This window comes from Petaurus breviceps, unplaced genomic scaffold (assembly GCF_028583685.1).
Source record: "Petaurus breviceps papuanus isolate PSGF00001 unplaced genomic scaffold, PetGlider_PUasm1.0 183, whole genome shotgun sequence".
In the NCBI taxonomy this organism is placed as follows: Eukaryota; Metazoa; Chordata; class Mammalia; order Diprotodontia; family Petauridae; genus Petaurus; species Petaurus breviceps.
In genome coordinates this window covers 17404830-17428280 of record NW_027185791.1, presented here as the reverse complement: position 1 = coordinate 17428280, position 23451 = coordinate 17404830, and the positions used below count along the sequence as shown (strand labels likewise).

At 37.9% G+C, this 23451-nt stretch overlaps 1 protein-coding gene across 2 annotated transcripts in view; it reads left to right on the top strand.

Moving 5' to 3' along the window:
* The window catches only part of DCAF12 (DDB1 and CUL4 associated factor 12), a 93972-nt gene that overhangs the window by 1856 nt on the left and 68665 nt on the right, over positions 1-23451 (top strand). For both annotated transcript variants that reach the window (XM_069087970.1, XM_069087971.1), the window contains exon 2: positions 201-455. In XM_069087970.1, coding sequence (XP_068944071.1) covers positions 201-455 — 255 coding nt within the window. The remainder of the gene's footprint in view (positions 1-200; positions 456-23451) is intronic.

The window sequence follows — 23451 nt, the reverse complement described above, 5'->3', positions numbered from 1 at the left end:
ATATCGATGTGTCTATAAGCATCTTTACTGGAGCTACGAGTTAACCAGGGGCTTCTGGGAGCAGTTTCATCCTTCGCGGTGTTCAGGGCAGGTGACTTTAAAACTGGAGGTTAGGTTACCAGTTTTCATTGATGTTTACTGAATTTTATATTAGAAGGGCAGTGGCTGCAGCCTGTGATTTCCGACATTGCTTTCCACAGTTTGGCTGGGATCATTCACTAAACAAGAGGAAAAGGCTCCCTCCAGTGAAGAGGTCCTTGGTCTACTACCTGAAAGGCAGAGAAGTCAGGCTGCAGAATGAGTCCAGTTACTACCGAGTGTTGCATGGTTATGCAGCTCAGCACCTTCCCAGTCTCCTGAAGGAGAGAGAGTTTCACCTTGGGACCCTTAACAAAGTGTTTGCATCTCAGTGGCTGAATCACCGGCAAGTGGTGTGTGGCACAAAATGCAACACGGTAAGCAAGAAGCCTTGTTTCTTGTGGGTTCTGCGGCTTTTCCTATGTGACCTGTATTAAAATGTAAGGTTCAAGGCAAACCAGAATCTCTCCCCCCCCCCCCCCCCTTCGTTTCCTCTTGGCCTGGCCAGTTTGGAGATTGCCTCAGTCCCAGTACTTTTATTTCTTCTCATTTTCCCCCAGACCACTTTGTCTCTTTGACTTTGGATCAACCAAGGTTATCCTAGACAAAGAACACATTTTTTATTGTGTTTATGACTTACATATAACTTGTGTGTGTGTTGTCTCATTTGATTCTCACAACTTTTGTGAGATTGGAGGGGCAGAAGTGGCTTATACTACTTTAGAGAAGAGAAAAAAATCGATCAATAGAAATTGATTAAGCTCCCATTGTATATAATACACAGTAGTTAATTAATCAGTAACCCTACTCTGTGCTAGGCACTGTGATAGGCAGGGAGCTACAAAGGAAAGCAAGAGAGAGTCTCTGCTCCCAGGGAGCTCACAGTCAAATGGACTTTTACTAAGCTGGATAACGGAAGCTAGACACTGGGGATACAGGGATGGCAATCAAATAATTCTACCTTCAAGGAGCTTACCTTCTCTCTAAAGCCATACAGGTAAAAGAACAGAGGTACATGGTCAAGAACCCGTGGTTTCTGGGTTCCTAGGCTAGTGTTCTTATTAGACTATGAATCAGGAGGGAAAAGTCAAGTAATAATGCTTTATCATTTAAAATGTGCCAGTATGTTGATGGGTACTACAAAAGAGTCAGACTGAAGATGCAGTTACAAATAAAGTGTATGATGGGAAAGAAGGCTAGCAAAAGAAGATAGTACTAGAAGATACCAAGAGGTGGGCACTGGGAAGACAGCTGCAATGAGGGTTTTTTTATATTCCCTTCGCTCTTGTATTTTAGGGTTATGTAAATAGATAAATTAAATACTGGCAGGATGAGGGGGAGGAGAGGCTACCATGTAAAGTAGAATACTTAGGCCCTTGTCCTTTAAAAATATTTACAGCAAAGTTTTCAATTTTGAGGGGAGAGAATAATACCATATTAATTAGAAGTGAACTCCCACTTCACCTCCTTTTGAATGTGACTCACCTTATACAAGTATAATCAAACAGAAGTCTTTTAAAATTAATAGGCTTCTATAAAACACCCTCTTTGGTCATGACTTCCTGGTTGCCTGCTGATAATAGTTGCCTTAAAATCATCTGTTGTCATTGGTGAGAGATGGTTGTCACAGGTTTGAGGAAGTTAATTCATCTGCTTCCTTTTTGTCCTCTTTATTTTTCAAATGCTTTTGTTTTTTTTTCGAAACCACAGAATTCTATTTGGAATAGTAATAATTGTAAAAACTAAGAATAATATCTGACGTTGATGTAGGGTTTTAAAGTTGCAAAGTACTTGGTATATATGGTCTCATTTGATCCTCACAGCAACCCTGTGAAGTGAGTGATATTATTATCCTTTATTATATAGAACAAATTGCTTGATCTTTCTAACCATTTAATTTCTTACCTACTGCTTCTGACTTTCAGGACATAAAATGTGGGAGAGTTGTGGTCTTCTGCCATTCTTCCCTTTCTTTTTTTTTGTTTATAGTTAGTGAACATCTTTCCTTTCATCAGTTTTAGAATCTCAGGCTATATTCTTTTCTTTGTACGTTAATTTCTTCATTTTGTTAAATGAGAATAATGATGCCTTCCTTAGACAATCAGTCTTAGTCCATCTAATGCTGTGGGTATGAAATTGAAGATCTTATACAGTACTTTGATTTCCCTTCACTATACTTGTTTATGCTTATGCATAAATGCTAGTGTCGGTATTCTAAAATATGACCTCAAGCAGTCCAGTACATCCTTGGTGTTAGTGGTGCCCGGCATGTAGCAGGCACTTAGTAATAGTAATTGTTACTGAATTGATATTTTCCTCCTGAGATTTCGTTTGTCTTTAGAGGAAAGATCGGTCTTTCACAGTAGATTGTCTTTACAATATTACTGTTAGTGTATAGATTGTTCTCCTGGTTCTGTTCACTTCATTTGGTGTCACTTCATGTAGTCTGACCATGTTTTTCTGAAAACCATCCCCTTTATTATTTCTCTTTTTTTTTTGCTTTTTTGGAGGGCAGTTGGGGTTAAGTGACTTGCCCAAGGTCACACGGCTAGTTTTTGTGTTAAGTGTCTGAGGTCGGATTTCAATTCAGGTCCTCCTGACTCCAGGGTTAGTGCTCTATTCACTGCACCATCCACCTGCCCCTCCTTTATTATTTCTTAATAATGTTGAACCATTTCCTGACTCATGGACGTCCCTTTAGTCTCCAATTCTTTGCCACCATTGAAAGAATTGCTATGAATGTTTTTGTAAATATGCATCCTTTTATCTCTTTGGGTATAGACCTAGTATCAATATTGTTGAGTTAAAGAGTATGTACAGTTTTATAGCCCTTTGGGCATAATTCCAAATTGTTCTCCAAAATGCTTGAATTAGTTCACAGCTCCACCAACTCCATTGGTATGCCAATTTTCCACATCCCCTTCAGCATTTGTCCTTTTCCTTTTCTGTCATCTTAGCTGATCTGATGGGTGTGAGGTGGTACTTAAGAGTTATTTTAATTTACATTTCTTTAATAATTAGGGATTTAGAGCATTTTTAATGTGGTTATTGATAGCTTTGATTTTTTTTTTCTTTTTAAAACTTTGTATTCTTTGATCATTTATCAGTTGTGGAATGACTTCTATTAAAAATCTCTTAAAGGATTTGATTTCATATATAATTCTTTACAATATATAATTATATTCGATATAATCATCTATATCCTTTGTAAATAGAAATTTTCATGTTTTGATATTTGTCAAGTCTGTTAATTTTTTTTTCTTTTTTTGGAGGGGGGAAGGTAGGGCAATTGGGGTTAAGTGACTTGCCCAAGGTCACACAGCTAATTTTGTGTTAAGTGTCTGAGGTCGAATTTGAACTCAGGGCCTCCTGACTCCAGGGCTTGTGTGCTCTATTCACTGTGCCACCTAGCCACACCCAAGTCTATAATTTTTGAAAAAAATATGACATTAAACTATGACAGAAGTTCAATTTAATAAGTAATCCTGTTTTCCATTCTTCATTTATAAAAATGTTCATATTTGTTAAGTTTTAATAAAAAAAACCTTTTTTTTTAAAGAAGCTGCATGTTCTATAATTAACATAAGGTTTTCTGAGCCACAGTTGTTAGGTTGATCTCTTCCTGGTCAGGAGCAACTGATGGGTTGTCTTTAATTCTGGAGAGCCCCTGGTCTCAGTTCTTTTTTTTAAACAGCCCTGACAGTCAAGAGTAAAGGTGGAATTGAAAGCTGGAAAGATCAAGGCAGTTTATTTTTTCAGATAAGGTAGAGTAGCAGCCTGTTACAGTGAAAAGTGAACTTGATTTAGAGTTGGAGAACCTGGGCTCCAATACTCCCTCTGTTAGAATATGTCTTTGGGTTTCAGTTTTCTTGTTTGCAAAATAAAGGGACTGGACTAGAGAGCTTCTGAGGGGCCTACCCACCCTTAGCATTGTAATTTTAGGATCTATGATCCTAAGAAGGTACAAAGATTAGTCGTGATCTCATTTGGGGTGAGGGAGGAGTAGGGAAGATTTGTCAGATACCTGCTGAACTTATTTGCAATGTCTTGGAGGTATCAAAACAAGATAAAGAATTTCATTGGGAAGCAGGATTGATTAAGTCAAAAAACTTGACTGGTCAAGATCAGATTTTTTTCATTGTTTTCTATTATTTCATTTTTCTAAAGGAAAATATGGTTTTTGGAAAATTGGATTTCAATCTCTAAAATAACAAAAATATTAAGAATTCTTTGGTTTCTGATGAAATTATCTTTTTCATGGTGCGTATTACCTTATTTATCTCATCTATCCTGGTGAGTTGGCAACTCTCTTAACTGTTTGATCCATAGACAATCAATTAGTTCACAATTAAATTGGTTATTCATTTCTTTTAAAGGAGTATCTTATGGGTACTTCTCTACTGTTTAAGATGAAGTATTGTGGCCCTGGAGTCAGGAGGACCAGAGTTTGGTTCTGGCCTCAGACACTTAATACCCACACAAAAAAACTAGCTGTGTAACCTTGGGCAAGTTACTTAACCCCAATTGCCCTCCAACAGGAAAAAAAAAAAAGATGACTATTGTGGCTTCTAGATTTAACCTATTTTGTTCTGTTTTTAGAGTATTTTACTCCTGTTGAGAATTTTGCTATGAAGTAGTTTTTAGAGGCTTTATGTTTTTGGCATTAAGATGACTTTGCTGTGTGACCTTGGACATGTCACACCTTAGTTTTCTTATCTAGAAAATGAAAGGCTTGTAGTAAATGATTTCTTACTTTCATCCCAGCTTTAATCATAGCATGTATGACTAAATTGCATTTCATCTGGCCACTTGACCAAATATTTTTTAGGTGTTAAGGTGCAAAGGGTGCCTTTTATTGCAAGAGTTCGAGGTAGAGAGTGCCAGGCCCTGCCTGTTTCTCTTGACCTTCCCCCTTGCCACACCTCTACCCTCACAAAATTCTCTGTCTTGAGTGGAATGTGCTACTTTGCTGATGGGCTTAGTTTCTCAGTAGTTGAAGAAAGTGTGAGAGTAATAATGGCTGAGAATCCTAGAATATGAAAGCAGTCAGTTCAAACTGTTCAACAAAAAATTACTCATTACCCACTATTTGAAAGGTGTTAGAATTACAGTGTCAAAAACAAAACAGCCCCTACCTTCAAACAGTCAAGTCAAAGTCAGCATTTATCAAGCAGCTGTCACGTGTCAGGCACTCTGCTTAGTGATAGAAGATAAAGGGAGAGCAGAAGACAGTTCCAGCTCCCAAAGTGCTAAGAGCCACGTAAGGAGAAAACACGTAAACAGCTGTGTACCAACAACATATGTTCAGGAGACTTTGGAGATAATGACAAAGGGAAAGCAGTGGCATCAAGGGCTTATGCTGCGTTGTGTTACAGTGTGTTACTTTCTGTATTATGCTGCATTATGTTACATTATCTTATGTTACATGCATTGGGGCAGCTAGGTGGCAGAGTGAATAGAGCACTCACCCTGGAGTCAGGAGGACCTGAGTTCAGATGTAGCCTCTGACACTTGACACACTTAATCCCAACTGCCCTGCCTTCCCTCCTCCAAAAAAAAGAAAAGGAAAAAAAGATCAGATGAAGGATGGTGCTTGATAAGTTTTGTATAAAAGCGCAGTTTCTCTTTCTTTTCTTGGTGGAATCTATGAGAAAGTTATTCAAATGAATGAGGAGGTAGGAATAGTCAAGCGGTATATGAGATGTTATTTTGACTTTTCTGAGGACCTAAGTGCCTATGTTGCGGCATTCTGGTGACAAGGATCTTCATTTCTTCTGAAATGGAAGTGACTACTACTTCCCAGGAGGATGGACTAGCAAAACAAATGAGTTCATTCTTTCTGTCACAGAGAAATGTCTTTTTCCTCTCTGCATTTTAAGCAGAATTTTCATCAAGGTTCATGTTGTGTCTACAGACTCAGTGGTGAGAGGAAGAGAGTGACCCATAAGTGGTCAGTTGCCATTTGAGCCTGTTGTGGTTGATTCAGTTTAGGATTACATTTGGGCCACTATAATTATTTCTTTAAGTTGACCTATTCTCAGAAGTTATGTGTGACTTCGAATTCATTCCTGAAAGCCACCTATCCCTCAGAGAGGATAAAAGAGGTGCTTTCTTTTGAATAGATCTTTTTTTTTTTTAACTTTCTTTTTTTTCTTATTTATTTGTTTTTTAAGTTAATTTGTTTGTTTCCTTTTAGTTTACAGGATTCAATTCCACAATTCCTTGAGTTTCACATTTTGCCCCCCTCCTTCCCCCCCCCTCCCATGGCGGCTTATAGTCAAATATAGGATCTGTAAATACTTTCACATTATACATTAGTCAGGTTATAAGGACAGATTGTACCAGCTGGAATGAAAAATGGTAAAGAGGACATAAAACCAAACAAGAAAAGGAAAAAGATCAGGTATTTTCCTTCCACCTGGATATAAACTTAGTTCTTTCTAGTTCTTTCTCTGGATACACATATTTCTCTCCATCATGAGTCTTTTGGGATTGACTTATAACACTGCATTGCTGAAAAGAGTGCAGGCTATCAGAGTTGGTCATCACACATACGTTGTGTCTGTAATTGTGTACAAAGTTCTCCTGGTTCTGCTCTTCTCACTCAGCATCAGTTTGTATAAGCCTTTCCAGGTAAATATGAAGTCCGTCTGCTCCTCATTTCTTATAGCACAATAGTATTCCATAACATGCATATACCACAGCTTGTTCAGCCATTCCTTGAATAGATCTTGTAGGGGAACAAAATATACTCATGTTATTGGTTGGCATGAAAAGGAATACAAGATGAGAAATTGTGGGTTTTTTTTTAACGTGTTTTAAAAAAAATCTTCATTAGTAAGATTTCATGCCTGTTACAGATTGTTTTGCTAGGTGCTGTAATAATGTAAAAAAAGAGAATTATGATTTTAGATCTGGAAGTAATCTCTGGATCCTAATCCAGCCTTGTCCCTTAAAGATTAAGAAACTGAAGTCTGGAGAAAGTAGGAGACATGTTATAAAGAGAAAAGCTATACAACTTGGCAACAAACCGAGTAATAGAGGGTGAGAGAGTAAGGAATTCAAGATCACAACTAGGTTGTGAGCCTGCATAACTGGGGGAATGGTGGGACACTAGTAATAAGGAAGTTAGAAAGAGAGGGAGATTCTGGGGAACAGATATCAAATTCAGTTTAGGACACATTCAATTTAAGATGTCTATGGTACATCCAGTTTCAGAGATGTCTAATAAGCAATTAATTGGAAGTGTGAGTCTGGAAGGCAGAGAGCTTAGACTAAGTAGATCTGAGAATAATCAACAGAGATGATAAATAAGTCCATGGGAAATAATGAGGTCACCAAGTGAAATAGTATAGAGAAAAGAAGAGGGCCCCAGACAGAGTCCTGTGGGACCCCCACTGTTGGTGGGCATGATCTGTATGAAGATCCTGCAAAAATACTGAGAAGGAGCAGTCAGACGGATGGAGTCGTGCTGAGGAAGCCAAGAAGATGAGCAGATTCAGGAGGAGATGGTGATGAGAGATGGGGCAGAGGCTCCAGAGAGAGGGAGGGACGATCCCAGGGACTTGGCCGCTGCCTCATTGCTACCATCTTCGGGGTGAGTAGTTTTGGTTGAATGATGAGGTTAGAAGTCAGAATGTAAAGAGTTAAAAAGAGAAAGGGAAGTGGAGGCCCTGATTATAGACAACCTTCTCCCCAGGGACTTAGGGGGAAGACTGAGGTGCCTATGGCCAGAGGGGATCAAGCGGAAGGTTTTTGAGGATTGGCTTGACAAGAAGGAGTGAAGGAGGAGATGGGGGTAGAAAGCATGTGGCAGAAGAGAAGGAGGAAGAGAGAACTAGCTCTCAGCAGATGGCCTCAAGTTTTTTTCAGTAAAATCTGAGACAAGGTTTTCAGCTGACAGAGTTGGGAGGAGAGGCCGCTGGAGATTGGAGCAGGGCTGAAATGGTCTGGAAAGTTGCTGCGGTGGGTGGGGCAGGGAATTAATCACGGAGGTAGAAAGAGGTTCTTCCGAGGGGGTAAGGGCCCAGTGGAGATTACATACTTACAAATTTATTATTTCTAATAGATCCAGTCTACATGGTCTTGTGATTTTTTTTCAGTTTTGTTCATCAACTAAAAAAATTTCAGAAAAAGGCAACATGAAGATTTTAGTTTGTAGAGAATGGATTGTGGATAAATGAAAAAGGTTTCTTCTCTCCTCCCTGGCAAATTTTTAGGAGAAAGCCTCATTTGCTTAGTGAAAAATAGGGTCTTGCTTTAAGAGAAACTAAATGCATATTAACATTACTTCCTGTCTAAGATTCCATAGGTTGGTTGTTGTGGAGCATAGTCTGGGAAGTCTTGGCAAATCAAAGGGAAATAAAACCTTTCAGAAAGATAAAAGTCAACCTTCCATTCTAAGCTCATTAGAATCTGAGTTCTTGGTTCCTTTTATATATTCTGTATAGTAGATGGTTGCTTGCTATTGTATAAGCCATATATTGTGAATCTGTAAGCCTTTACCTAGGGCTACCTATTTAAATCATCCACAGACCAACATCCCTCCCTCCCTACTCTGCTCATTCCTGTCTTTTGTATATGACCTCCCCACCCCACTTTTTTTTCTCTCAGCCGGTTATTTTTGTTGTATCTAGCTCTTTTAATTTTGTGTCTTCATGTCAAACTTCTAGCTTAAAAAAAAAAGAATGCTTGAAAAATAACATGCTATACATGGAATGTGGGTATGGTTTGAATGTTTCAGACCCCACTAGTAGGGTTGAATTCCAATAAGAAAACTGTGCCAATTAGCATGTTTCCAAAGCCTAGAAGGAACAAGGAAATGGATTTAATAAAATGTGATAAATCTAGTTTTGATAGGCTTTCATTAAAAAACATGTAGTAGTAAGCAGATGCTTGTGTTCCCTTAGACTGCTGCCATGGGGAATGATAATAAGGCTGTGAATAAAAAGGAGGTGGCTTATGGAACTGATGAAACTGTATTTGGTGCTAAGAGGAAAAATGTTGTAGGCCCTTACATTTTTTAAAGCTTATTTACAAAATTATAGTTACAAATAAAAAGAAAAGTTATAATAGTAATACTTTGGTTCTGGCCTACTGGAAGGAGCCTCAGATGAGAGGTGAGAGACCTGACTTTCCATCCATCTCTGCTGTTCTCCCCGTATGACCTTTGACGAATCATGTTACCTTCTTAGACCTTAATTTTCTTCATCTGGAAATTAGGGCTTGAGAATAGCTGATCTCTTAAGGCTCCTAGCTATACAGTTCTTTATGCCAGCACTCCAGTAGTTACATGATTTCATCCATGTGGTTGTCCTCCCAAAGGTATACAATGGAGCTCATACATATCCACCACTCCTCTAGTCTCCTAAGTTTTCCGTCGGGGTCCATCCAGGAGGGTGGAAAGCCTTCCTTGAGTCCTCTTGCTCTCTCAAAGATAGCAGTGGACAATAGGACTTTCCAGCAGGGATCCACTTGTCTTTTTTATTGCCCCTCCTATGTTAATTCTTCATTTTGGATGGGTTACAGTCTGCTCATCCCCACCATACTCCTCACTTTTGGGCTTTGGGTAATCCTCAACTTCAGTTTTTTAGAGATCATAGCTTCCTATGACTTACAGCCGCATAACTCCAGAAGAATATTTCTATTTAAAAGATGGACTTTTGCTTCTTCAAGAAGCTTGTGGTTATTAAAAGAATATTGCAGTTCCTCAATGGCAGTCCAGATTGCTTTGCTCTTTCTTTTCAATTCTTGGCTTAATTTTTAAATTAAGATGTGTTGTCTATCCAAGAAACAGGAATGTGTCTGTGGATATTGTGGTGGATAAGCTCTATAAGTTGTCTGTCATACTGCATAGTGTAGTCTGCACAACAGGCATTTTTCATCCACTTGTTTTTCCCACATAGATAGTTAAGCCAAGTTCCTTTTGAATAGTTATATGTCGTATCTAAGAGATTCTGGGATATCACAGAGCTTGGTGCAGTCAGGAAGACACTGGTAGGCATCTTTTACACTTCCCTGTATTATGCCTCACTGACTATTAATAATGAGAAGGTGGTAAGCAAAGTTAAAGAAGCTTTTGAATGCACTCTTTAAAAGAGAGGCTTTATGTTGCTGGTTTGTTTTCCTGAATTAAGTGCTTTTGAAATACTCAGCAAACAGTGAGCACAGTAAGCACATCATAAGCACTATGCTGAATACAGCATAGTATTCTCCGTCTCTTTCAGGCAGTTTTATAATGGTAAACATATGGTCTGTTATAAAATATTGGTTATGAAAGGTAGCTTGTTACATTCTAATTCCATTATCTCATATACCTTTAATTTATATTTAAATTACTCTCAAAAAGATTTTGTATAGTTGGAAAAGTAGACGTATGGGTCAGTAGTTATTAATAGTCTCTTTATTTTGAGTAGTAATAAAATCTATTCTTTCCACACCTTTGGTACTTTATTCTCTTTAACATTCCTTGAAAATCAATTCCTCATTGTCTTCAAATTTGGCTTTTATTTCCAGGATGCCTTCCGTTGTATATATTGGGCTGAGTTCAGTTGTTTTTCCCATCTTTATTTTCTTCAGGACCTTACTGACTCTGCAAGGACAGTATCTGAGACCTGTGTTAGAATCCAGATGTGCTGCTTTACTATTCTTCATCTTGAAAGAGTTTGTTTAAACAATCTGCAGATATTCCCCATTCATTGATCTTTGTTGGCCTCTGTTTCAGCCTTCGTTGTCTTTCAGATTACTTTGCTTAATTAGGTTTTCTCCTCTACTATTCCCTTTCAGTTCTTTGAAGTGATACTGTTAATAATATTCTACCAAAAAAATAATGTTCCACCAACTTCTCTATAAGATTTTACAGTGTTTTGCTGGAATAATTTTTTGAGGATTTAAAAAATATATATATTTATTGAGGGATTGGGAAATATATATATAATAAAGATACTTTTAAAATATATTTTACAAACAAGTGTTTTACAAGTTTACAATTTAAACTGGTATTGGCCTTGGCTCTTTTAACTCTCTGTTTGGTATTTGGTCAGATGTTTGCACTGGTCTGCTGGTAAATGTTTAACAACCTCCTCTCTAAAAAAAATGTATGTGATACACTTCTAAGTTTAATCTGAATTATTAACATTTTCTCCATCACTTTCTTAAGTCTAAACAATAAATAAAACAGTAAATCAAGCCCTGATTTGTTGTTTCCTGAGTTGTAAATGCTCAAGCTGAAAATTTAACAATTAGTCTTAAAAAATAAGCAGACTCCCTCACACCCCTGAATGTTTAACTAACTGAAATGGTTTTTAGACTCTTTGAGTTTCCTCATTCTTGCAATTGGTTGACACCAGTTAAACTTTTATATGAAATTGTAGTAATCTGTATAAATGTTCTTTCTTCCTTGCATTTTTTATTATCAGAGGCTCACAGTAAAGGTCAAGTTGGAGCCATTTTAATTGCATACATCTTCATTTTAACTTTAAAATTTTCCTTTATTATTCTGAACTTGACCAAATATAAACAAATATGACTTTCCCCCCAAAAGAGAAAAAGATCACGTATGAAACTGTGAGACTCTGCTGCAGACAGCTTGTGTTCTTAAGTGTATGTCAGACTGAACATGATAGTTCCAAAACTACCCTGCTGATCTGTGTCCCCTTCTGAAATTTATTCTGTTCTCATTTTTTTTTTTTTAGGATTTTTTGTTTTTTTTGTTTTGTTTTGTTTTGTTTTGTGTTTTACTCCTTGGAGGGGGGAAGGTAGGGCAATTGGGGTTAAGTGACTTGCCCAAGGTCACATGACTAGTTTTTTTGTGTTAACTGTCTGAGGCTAGATTTGAACTCGGGTCCTCCTGACTCCAGGGCCAGTGCTCTCTGTGCCACCTAGCCACCCCTACAAGCAGGTATTCTCAAGAAATAGTCAACAATGGACCACATCTTTACCATTCACCATTAGCTTAAAGATATAGAGAATAGGGGGGACGGAGCCAAGATGGCAGAGTAGAAGCAGGACCTCCCTGCTGCTCCTGCTTCCACCTTCCCCAATCCATGTAAAAGGGGACTCTACACAAACGTTGGAGCTGCCGAACCCACAAAATGACACAGAGAAGCTAACCTCCCTCTGAGGACAGCCCAGGAGGCTGGCAGGAATCAGCCAGCTCAGTGCTCTGGGAGCCAAGCCCAGCCCCACTCTGAGGCTTTAGCCCCAGGGCGGGCCTGACCAGCCCGGCTGGAGGAACTCCAGATCAGCCGCAGTTGTGGCTGTTTCCAGACTTATCAACACATAGATGTGAAGGACAAAGTGAGAGGTCAGTGCAGTCTGGACTTTGGGACCCAGTAAGTGGGAGTGCGTGATGCCAGCACAGCCTGCCAGCGCCACGTGGCTGCTTCAGCTCCTGGCCTGCAGAGTGTAGGGGGACCAAGCACCAGTCTGAGGGGTTATCGCTCTTGCTTTAACCTGCTTGGATCTGGATTGCAGTCTAGGGTGGAGGTCCTGGGGTGTATGTCCAGCTTGCCAGAGTGTGTGGAGACCTCAGAGAGGGCACCCATCTAATACCTCTGGCAGCTGAGGAAACACCAGCATTTGGGACGAAAGCTCCCCTGTCTGGTGGCAGTCTTACTGTGGCAAAAAGCCCAGGGGTCAAGTGACTGAGGGGCGACATGACCAGGCAGACAGAAGTTTCTAACATTACACTCCTATTTTGGGGACATAAAGGAGCAAAGCATGGAACAGGAGAAAGACAGTGAAGTCAGAACTCCTGCACCAAAAGCTTCAAAGAAAAATACAACCTGGTTACAGGCCATAGAGGACCTTAAGAAGCAGATGAAAGAAGTGGAGGAAAAATTGGGAAGAGAAATGAAAACAATGCAAGAAAATTAGGAAATGAGAGTCAACAGCCTGACTGAGGAAAATAACACCTTAAAAAACAGACTGACTCAAATGGCAAAAGAGGCTCAAAAAGGCAATGAGGAGAATGTCTTAAAAAGTCGAATTTGCCAGATGGAAAAAGAATCTCAAAAGCTCAATGAGGAGAATCATGGCTTCAGAATTAGACTGGAGCAGATGGAAGCTAATGTCTTTATAAGAAATCAAGATGCTGTTAATTAGATCCAAACAAATGAAAGAATAGAAGGCAATGTGAAATATCTCATGGGAAAAACCACTGACCTGGAAAATAGATCCAGGAGACATAATTTAAAAATTATTGGACTACCTGAAAGCCATGATCAAAGTAAGAACCTAGAAATCATCCTCCAGGAATTTCTGAAAGAAAAATGCCCTGATGTTTTAGAACCGGAGGGCAAAATAGAGGTTGAAAGAATCCACCCATCGCCTCCTGAAAAAGATCCCCAAAAGAAAACTCCTAGGAATATTATAGCCAGGTTCTGGAATTCCGAGATTAAGGAGATAATATTACAAGCAGCCAGGAAGAAACAATTTGAATATTGTGGAAACACAATCAGGATAACCCAGGATCTGGCAGCTTCTACACTGAGGGATCAAAGGGCTTAGAATATGACATTGCAGAGGTCAAAGGAGCTGGGATTAAAACCAAGAGTCACCTACCCAGCAAAACTGAGTATCATGTTTCAGGGAAAAATATGGTCATTCAGTGGAATAGAGGACTTTCAAGCATTCTTGCTGAAAAAACCAGAGTTGAATAGAAAATTTGACATTCAGATACAAGAAGCAAGAGAAGCATGAGAAGGTAAATGGGGAAAGGAAATCATAAGGAACTTATCAAAGTTGAACTATTTACATTCCTACATGGAAAAACAATAATTGTAACTTATGAAACTTTTCTCAGTAGTTGAAGGGAATAGAAATATATATATATATATGTGTATATCTATATCTATATCAATATAGGAGGGTATATGGGCATATGAATACATATGTGAATGTGTGTATATATGTTTACAGGTATACATAGATAAAGGGCACGGGACCAATTTAATAGGAAGGGATGATACTTAAAAGGTGAAATTAAGAAGTGAGATAGGAATATAATGAGAGGAGATGGGGAGAGACAGAATGGGGTCAACTATCTCATACAGAAGAAGCAAGGGGAAATGGTTACACTGGAGGGGAAGAATAGGAAGGCAAAAGGGAATGGGTCAACCTTATTCCTATTGAATTTGGCTTGAGGAGGGAATGAAATACACATTAAATAGGGTATCTCACCCTACAGGAGAGTGGGGGGGGAGGAGAAGGGGATGATGGAATGGTGGGCAGTCTGGGGGGGAGGGAAGTTGGAAGCACCCACTTTTGAAAAGGGACAGGATTAAAGTAGAGAATAGAACAAATGGGAGGTGGGATAGGAGGGAGGGAAATATAGTCGGTCTTTTACAATGTATCTACTATGTTATTGTTTTGCATTAGCCACACATGTACAACCTATACTGAACTGCTTCTCTTTCCAGTGAGGGTGGGTGACAAGGAAGGAAAGGAATGAATCTGGAATTGAAAGTTTTAAAATAAAATATTCAAATATGTATGTATATGTGTGTATATATATATATATATATATATACTATTATCAATACTATTTTACATGTAATTGGGAAATAAGATATACAGGCACTGGGGCATAGAGATCCACTGGAAAAGTCGAAAGGGATATGGGAGAAAATATGGGAGAGAGCAGATTGGAGGAGGGGATATCCCATGGGGCTGCTATTTGGGGGGGTGTGTAGGGGAAAAACGGGAAGAAAATTTGTAACTCAAAATCTGGTGGAAATGAATGATGTAAATCAGAAATTAATAAAGCATTTGAAAAAAATTTAAAAAAAGATATAGAGAATATAAAATGACATTGTGTTTATTTTTTGTTGATTAAGAAAAAACATTTGACTGGATAAAACAAAATGCTATCTTACAGGTTCTATAATAGCAAGGTTTTTAATGCATACAACAAGGTTATTTCTTGGAAGATATAATAATATAAATAACCCTGTTTAATGACCCCCTGTTCATAAACATAAGGTAAGGCATCAAAAAAGGAGATAGAGGATACCATTAAGGAACCATATGACAGCGAGAGAATATAGGATAGGCTCATGACAAGAGCAGGAGGTGACAAGTTAACAGCCAGAGCGCCTTTAAAAAAGGTTCTATTCATTTTAATCAGCCCAAGTCTGCCTTTTCACCCTCTTGCCCTCACCTTCTTCCAGTTTCCCTGCCCCTGGCACTTGAGAACTATGAAAAAAACAAAACCTATTACAAACATGTTTAGTCAATCAAAACAACTTTGCACACGGGCCAAGTCCAAAAAAAAAGTCTCATTCTGCCTCTTGAGTCCTTCACTTCTCTTTCAAGAGGTGTGTGTTTCATCATTAGTCCTTGAGTTCTGATTGGTCATTATGCAACAAGCTCAGCATAATAGTATTTGATCACACTGATATACCATAATTTGTCATCCACTTCCCAATTTATGGGCATTCCCTCAGATTCTTATCTTTTGCCATATCAAAAAGCTAATTTTTCTTGAAGAGGGAAGGCAAGGCAATTGGGATTAAGTGACTTGGTCACACAGCTAGTAAGTGTGTCAGGTGTCTGAGGGCAGATTTGAACTCAGGTCCTCCTAACTCCAGAGTCAGTGCTCTATTAACTGTACCACCTAGTTGGGGTTGACTTATAACCCCGAATTGCTGACAAGAGTCCACTCTATCAAAGTTGTTCGTCACACATGTGTTGTGTCTGTAATTGTGTACAAATTCCTCCTGGCTCTACTCTTCTCACTCAGCATCAGTTCCTATAAGCCTCTCCAGGTAAATATGAAGACTGCCTGCTCCTCATTTCTTATAGCACAATAGTATTCCATTACATGCATATACCACAACTTGTTCAGCCATTCCCCAATTGATGGGCACCCCCTTAATTTCCAGTACTTCGCCACCACAAAAAGAGCTGCTATAAATATTTTTGTACATATGGGTCTTTCTCCCACTTGTGATCTCTTTGGAATACAACCCCAGAAGTGGTATTGCTGAGTCAAAGGGTATGAAATTATTTATAGCCCTTTGGGAATAGTTCCAGATTGCTCTCCAGAATGGTTGGATCAGTTCACAGCTCCACCAGCAATGCATTAGTGTTCCAATTTGTCCACATCCTCCCCAGCATTTGTCATTTTCCTGTTTTGTTATCTTAGCCAATCTGACTGGTGAGATGTGGTAGCTCAGAGTTGTTTTGATTTGATTTAGAGCATTTTTTCATATGCTTATAGATACCTTTAATTTCTTCCTCTGAAAACTGCCTGTTCATATCCTTTGACTATTTATTAGTTGGGGAATGACTTGTATTATAGATTTGACTCAATTCTCTGTATATTTTAGAAATGAGTCCTTTATCAGAGACATAGGTTGTAAAGATTCTTTCCCAATTTTCCACTTCTCTCCTAATCCTGGTTACATTGGCTTTGTTTGTACAGAACCTTTTCAGTTTAATCAAAATTATCCATTTGGCATTTTATAATACTCTCTAATTCTTGTTTGGTCATAAAGTCTTCCCCTCTCCACAAATCTGACAGGTAAACTATTCCTTGCTTTCCCAGATTGCTTACAGTATCAGCCTTTATACCTAGATCATGCACCCATTTAGACTTGATTTTGGTATTATGGTATTAGATAATGGTCTATGCCCAGTTTCTGCCATAATATATTCCAGTTTTCCCAGCAGTTTTTGTCAAATAGTGAGTTCTTTCCCAAAAGCTGGGGTCTTTGGGTTTATCAAACAGTAGATTACTATAGTCATTGACTGCTGAGTCTTGTGTACCCAGTCTATTCCATTGATCCACTGCTCTATTCCTCAGCCAGTACCAAGTAGTTTTGAGGACTGCTGCTTTATAATACAGATTAAAATCTGGTATAGCTAGTCCACCATCCCTAGCATTTCTTTTCATTAATTCCCTTGATATTCTGGACCTTTTGTTCTTCCAAATGAATTTTATTACTATTTTTCTAGCTCTATAAAGTAGTTTTTTGGTAAATTGATTGGTATGGCACTAAATATAGAATTTAATTTAGGTAAAATTGTCGTTTTTATTATATTACCTCGACCCAGCCACGAGCAATTGATGTCTTACCAATTAGTTAGATCTGACTTTATTTGTGTGAAAAGTGTTTTGTAGTTGTGTTCATATAGGTCCTGGGTTTGTTTTGGCAGGTAGATCCCCAAATATTTTATGCTGTCTACGGTAACTTTAAATGGGATTTCTCTTTCTATCTCTTGCTGTTGGTTTTCATTAGAAATATACAGAAATGCCGAGGATTTATGTGGGTTTATTTTATATCTGTAACTTTGCCAAATTCATTTATTGCCTCAAGTAGTTTTTTACTTTATTCTCTAGGATTCTCTAAGTATATCATCATATCATCTGCAAAGAGTGATAGCTTGGTCTCTTCTTTGCCTAATTTGATTCTTTTGATTTCTTTTTCTTCTCTAATTGCTACTGCTAACATTTCTAGTACCAGATTGAATAAGAAGAGTGATAGTAGACACCCTTGTTTCACCCCTGATCTTATTGGATGTGCTTCTAGCATATCCCCATTACATGTAATACTTGCTGATGGCTTTAAATAGATGCTACCTATTATTTTAAGGAAGGTTCCATTTATTCCTATACTTTCTAGTGTTTTTAATAGAATGGATGTTGTATTTTGTCAAAAGCCTTTTCTGCATCTATTGAGATAATCATGTGGTTTTTGCTAGTTTTATTGTTGAGATGATCAATTATACTGATGGTTTTCCTAATATTAAACCATCCTTGCGTTCCTGAAATAAATCCTACCTGATCAAAGTGTATTATTCTTGTGATAAGTGATTATAGTCTTTTATTTAAAATTTTTGCATCTGTATTCATGAGGGAGATTGGTGTATAATTTTCTTTCTCTGTTTTGTCTCTTCTTGATTTAGGTATCAGTACCATATTTGTGTCATAAACAGAATTGTGTAGGACTCCTTTTTCACTAATTTTCCCAAATAGTTTGTAGAGTATTGGAATCAATTGTTCTTTAAATGTTTGATAGAATTCACTAGTAAATCTGTCTGGCCCTGGAGATATTTTCCTAGGGAGTTCACTGATGACTTGTTCGATTTCTTTTTCTGAGATGGGATTATTTAAGTAACTTACTTCCTCTTCAGTTAAACTGGGCAACTTGTATTTTTGTAAATATTCATTCATTTCACTAAGATTGTCAAATTTATGTGCATACAGTTGGGAAAAATAATTCCTAATTATTGTTTTAATTTCCTCTTCATTGGTGGTAGATTCACCCTTTTCATTTTTGATACTCATAATTTGGTTTTCTTCTTTCTTTTTTTTTTATCATATTGACTAAGGGTCTATCAATTTTATTGGTTTTTTCATAAAACCAGCTCTTAGTTTTATTTATCAATTCAATAGTTTTCTCAATTTCAATTTTATTAATCTCTCCAGTATTTCTAATTTAGTATTTAATTGGGTATTTTCAATTTGTTCTTTTTCTAGCTTTTTCAATTGCATGCCCAATTCATTGACCTCCCTTTTCTCTAATTCATTCATGTATGCACTCAGGGATATAAAACTTCCTCTAAGAACTGCCTTTGCTGCATTCCACAAATTTTTGTATGTTGTCTCATTATTGTCATTCTCTTGAATGAAGTTACTGATTGTTTCTATGATTTGACCCACTCATTCTTTAGGATTAAATTGTTTAGTTTCCAATTAGTTTTTAGTCTGTCTTTCCATGGCCCTTTATTGCATATGATTTTTATTGCCTCATGATCTGAGAATGATGCATTTAATATTTCTGCCTTTCTGCATTGAATTGTGAGGTTTTTATGTCCTAGTACATGGTTGATTTTTGTGTATGTGCCATGTACCGCTGAGAGGAAGGTACATTCCTTTTTATCCCCATTCAGTTTTTTCCAGAGATCTATCATACCTACCCTCTCTAAAATTCTATTCACCTTAACTTGTTTCTTGTTCATTTTGGGGTTGGATTTATCAAGTTCAGAGAGGGGGAGATTAAGGTCCCCCACTAGTATAGTTTTGCTATCTATTTCTTCCTCTAATTCCCTTACCTTCTCCTCTAGGAATTTGGATGCTATACCACTTGGTGCATATATGTTAAGTAATGATATTGCTTCATTCTCGATGGTGCCTTTTAGCTGGATCTAGTTCTTTTCCTTTTCTCTTTTAATTAGATCAGTTTTGCTTTTGCTTTATCAAGGATTGCTACCCCTGCTTTTTTCATATTTATTTTTTTTTGGAAGACAATTGGGGTTAAGTGACTTGCCCAAGGTCACAAGGCTAGTTTTGTGTTAAGTGTCTGAGGCCGGATTTGAACTCAGGTCCTCCTGACTCCAGGGTCGGTGTTCTATTCACTGTGCCACCTAGCCACCCCTTACCCCTGCTTTTTTTACTTTAGCTGAGGCATGATATATTTTACTCCAGCCTTTTACCTTTACCCTGTGTGTATCCCTCTGTTTCAGATGTGTTTCTTGTAAACAGCATATTGTAGGATTATGGTTTTTAATCCATTCTGCTATCTCCTTCTGTTTTATGGGAGAGTTCATTCCATTCACATTCACAGTTATCATTACTGTTTCTTTCCTTCCATCCTATTCCCTCCCCTGTTTATGCTTATATTTTTTCTCCCCTTCTCCCTTCCCCTCCTTAATAGTTTTCCTTTTGACCACCGCCTCCCTCAGTATTCCCTTCTTATCAGCCCCCCTCCCTTTTCATCCCCTTCCCCCTTCTTCCCTTCCTTCTAACCACTCTCCCCTTTCATAACCCTTTCCCCCTCCTGCTGCCTGTAGGATATTTTTATACTTAATGAAGTATGTTATTTCTTCTTCTCACCAAGACTGACAGGAACAAATCTCATGCGAAGCTCCTCTCCCTCCACTCTTTGCCTCTGTTATGATGTCTTTTGTGTCTCTTCTCCATAGAGTCCTATGCTTAACTGTTGTGTTATTCCCTCCTTGCATCAGAATCAATGAGGGAAAAGCTCATATAATACTCATCTTCCTCCCTTCTTTTCCTCTGCTATATTGTTTTTATGCCTCTTTGTGTGGCATAATTTACCCTTTTCCACTTCATTCATTCCTTGTCTTCCATTACAGTTCCTTTGTAGCCCTTAATAAGGTTTTTTAAATTGTCATTTTGTGTAATTTATACTCATACCCTCTACTTGTCTATAAACAGTTTGCTCTTATTAAATAACAGGGTGTATGTGTGTGTGTGTGTGTTTTCATTGTTTACCTTTCTGTGTCTCTCTTGCATCTTGTAATTGGAGGTTGAATTTTCCATTGAGCTATGGCTTTTTCATCAGGAAGGTCTGGAAATCTTTTATATTGTTGGATGACCATCTCCTTGCCTAGAAGAATATGTTCAGTTTCACTGGGTATATGATCCTTGGTTGTAACCCGAGCTCTTTTGTCTTGCAAAAAATTGTATTCCACTGCCTCCGATCTTTCAGTGTAGAGGCTGCCAAATCCTGTGCGATCCTCACTGTGGTTCCTTGATATTTGAATTGTTTCTTTCTGGCCACTTGAAGTATTTTCTCTTTCACGTGATAGTTCTGGAGTTTGGCCACAACATTTCAAGGACTTTTCAGTTTTGGATCTCTTTCAGCAGGTGTCTGGTGGATTCTCTCGATTTCTATTTTACCCTCAGGTTCTAGTATCTCAGGGCAGTTTTCCTTGATGAGCTCTTGGAAGATGTTGTCCAGGCTCATTTTTTCATCATGGTTTTCTAGTAGGCCTATGATTCTCAGGTTATCTCTCCTCGATCTGTTTTCCAGGTCAGTTATTTTGTCATTGAGATATTTTACCTCTTTTTCTAATTTTTCATTTTGATGATTTTGTTTGACTAATTCTTGGTTACTCATAGAGTCATTCGCTTCAATTTAGTTGATTCTAGTTTTTAGAGAATTATTTTCCTTGCTTAGTTTTTGGAGCTCCTTTTCCATATCACACACTTTTCTTTTTAAGGAGCTGTTTTCTTCATTATAATGTTTTTCTAATTCTGCAATTTTGGTTTTGAGAGAATTATTCATTTTGTCTTCTATCTCTCTCTAATTTGGTTTTCAAAGTTCCTTTTGAGCTCTTCTAGGAAAGCTTTCTGTGCTTGGGACTTGTTCCCTGTTGATATTTCAGCTGTGGGTGTGGAGTCAATACTGTCTCTCTCTGAATTTGGTTCCTCCCTCTGACAATAATTAGGACTCCAGAGTCTTTGTCTTTACAGTCTGCTTTCTACCCATTTGGAGGCAGGGCCCTAGCCACGCCCTTCCTCTAGGGTTCCCAAGCCTTTACTGTTCAGAGTTTTGCCCTGGGGCAATAATTATTATGTTTTTTTTGGGGGGGGGGGGTTGGAGCAGCTGCGGTTCACTCTGCCATCCTGGTCCCTGGAGGGTCCATATAGGGGCTTTCTAAATTTCTGGGCTGTGGATTGGTAGTCCCAGGAGTATTTGCTGCCCCTGCCAATGGCCCTGCATTTGATTCTTACCTTGCTCTGTCCAGTCCCAGCCCTTTGTTGATAGGCCTGGTAATGGCCCTTGTGATTGGTGGGACGACTTGCCGCCACATTGATCAGGCAGCGTCCTGGCCTCTTTCTGTGCTCCACAGGGTCGGCCTGGCAAAACTATTTCTAATAATTGCCTTTCTTTAAAAAAAAAAAGTTTTTCTTGATATCTTTTCTTGTAGTATCACCAAAATTTCTCCCAGGATCCTTGCCCTCTCTCCCCTCTCAGAGAGCCATTTCATAAAACAAATGGTATTTTTTTTTTTTTTAGAGACAAAACAGAAAGAGAAAGAAGAGAAAAAAAATCAGCGATACTGATCAATAAATTGGAAAAAGTCCTGAAAATATACAATATGCCACATCTGCGGACCTCCACCTCCCAGAAAGGGTGGGAGTGTCCTTTCATGTTTCTTCATTTGAGCTATTCCTGTTCTTTACAATAGTCACTTCTGATTTTTTTGTGTGTAATAGTTCTTTCCATTTACGTTGTCATAATCACCGTGTATATATTTTTTGGTTCTCCTTACTTCACTTCAAATGTTCATGAAGACCTTCCCATGCTTCTATGTAGTCACCATTTCTAACAGCACAATAATATTCTGTTACATTCATGTACCAGAGTTTGTTCCTCAGTGGGCATCTACATTGTTTCTAATTCTTTGTTGTCACAAGAAGTGCAACTATAAATATTTTGGTGTATATGGATATATTCTTCTCATCAGTGACTCCCTTAGGGTCTAAGCCCAGCAGTGGAGTCTCTGGATCAAAGATGGACATTTAGTTACTTTATTTACGTAATTTCAAATTTCTTTCCTAACGGGTTGTATCATTTCATATCTCCACCAACAATGTGTTAATGTGCTTTGGACAACCCCTCCAACATTAACTATTTGCCATCTTTTGTCATCTTTGCTCATTTTTAGAGTTTGCGGTGAAATCCCAGGGATATTTTGATTTACATTTCTCTTATTAGTGATTGGGAGCATTCTTTTATGTGGTTGTTAATACTTGGCAGTTCTTCCTTTGAAAACTGTTTGCTCATATCCTTCGGCCATTAATGCATTGGGGATTGTTGCATGTGTGTGTGTGTGCATGTCCTGTTTATATAGCTTGTATGCCAAGCCTTTAACAAATAAATTTGATATGAAGATTTTTTCATTAAAACTATTTCCATATTCTTGGTGTATTAATTTTATCTGTTTAAAAGCTTTTAAGTTTCATGTAATCAAAGTTATCTTATCTTTTGTAATTGTCTCTATCCCTTGTTTGGTTAAGAACTCAACTGACCTGAGTTCAAATCCGGCTTCAGACACTTAACACTTACTAGCCATGTGACCTTGGACAAGTCACTTCATCCTAATTGCCTCTGCCTTTTCCCCCTCCAAAATGCAAAAAAAAAAAAATCAAACAACTCACTTCCTACACATAGCTACAAAAAATATATTGTGTTTCTCTTGACATTTTTTTTAGTATGAGCTTTAATATCATGGTCATCTTTCCATATAGAAAATATTGTGGAATATGATGAAAGCTTTTGGTTTAAACCTAATTTCTTACAGACTGCTTTCTAGTTTTCACAGCAATTTTCATTCAAATATAGAATTCTTTTTGAAATGATTTGTTTTTTGCTTTACTGATCCCTGGGTTATTGAGTTCCATTGTTTCTGATTGTCCCTTATGTAGTCTGTTCATTGATCTTTCTTTTTTTAACTAATACCAGATGGTTTTTATGACCTGCTCCGTAATACAGTTTGAGGTTTGGAAGTGCCATTCTCTCTTCATCCCTCTTTTCATAATTTCCCTTGATATTATAGATCTTTTATTTTTTCAAGTGAATTTTTCATATTATTTTATCCAGTTCTGTCATGTAT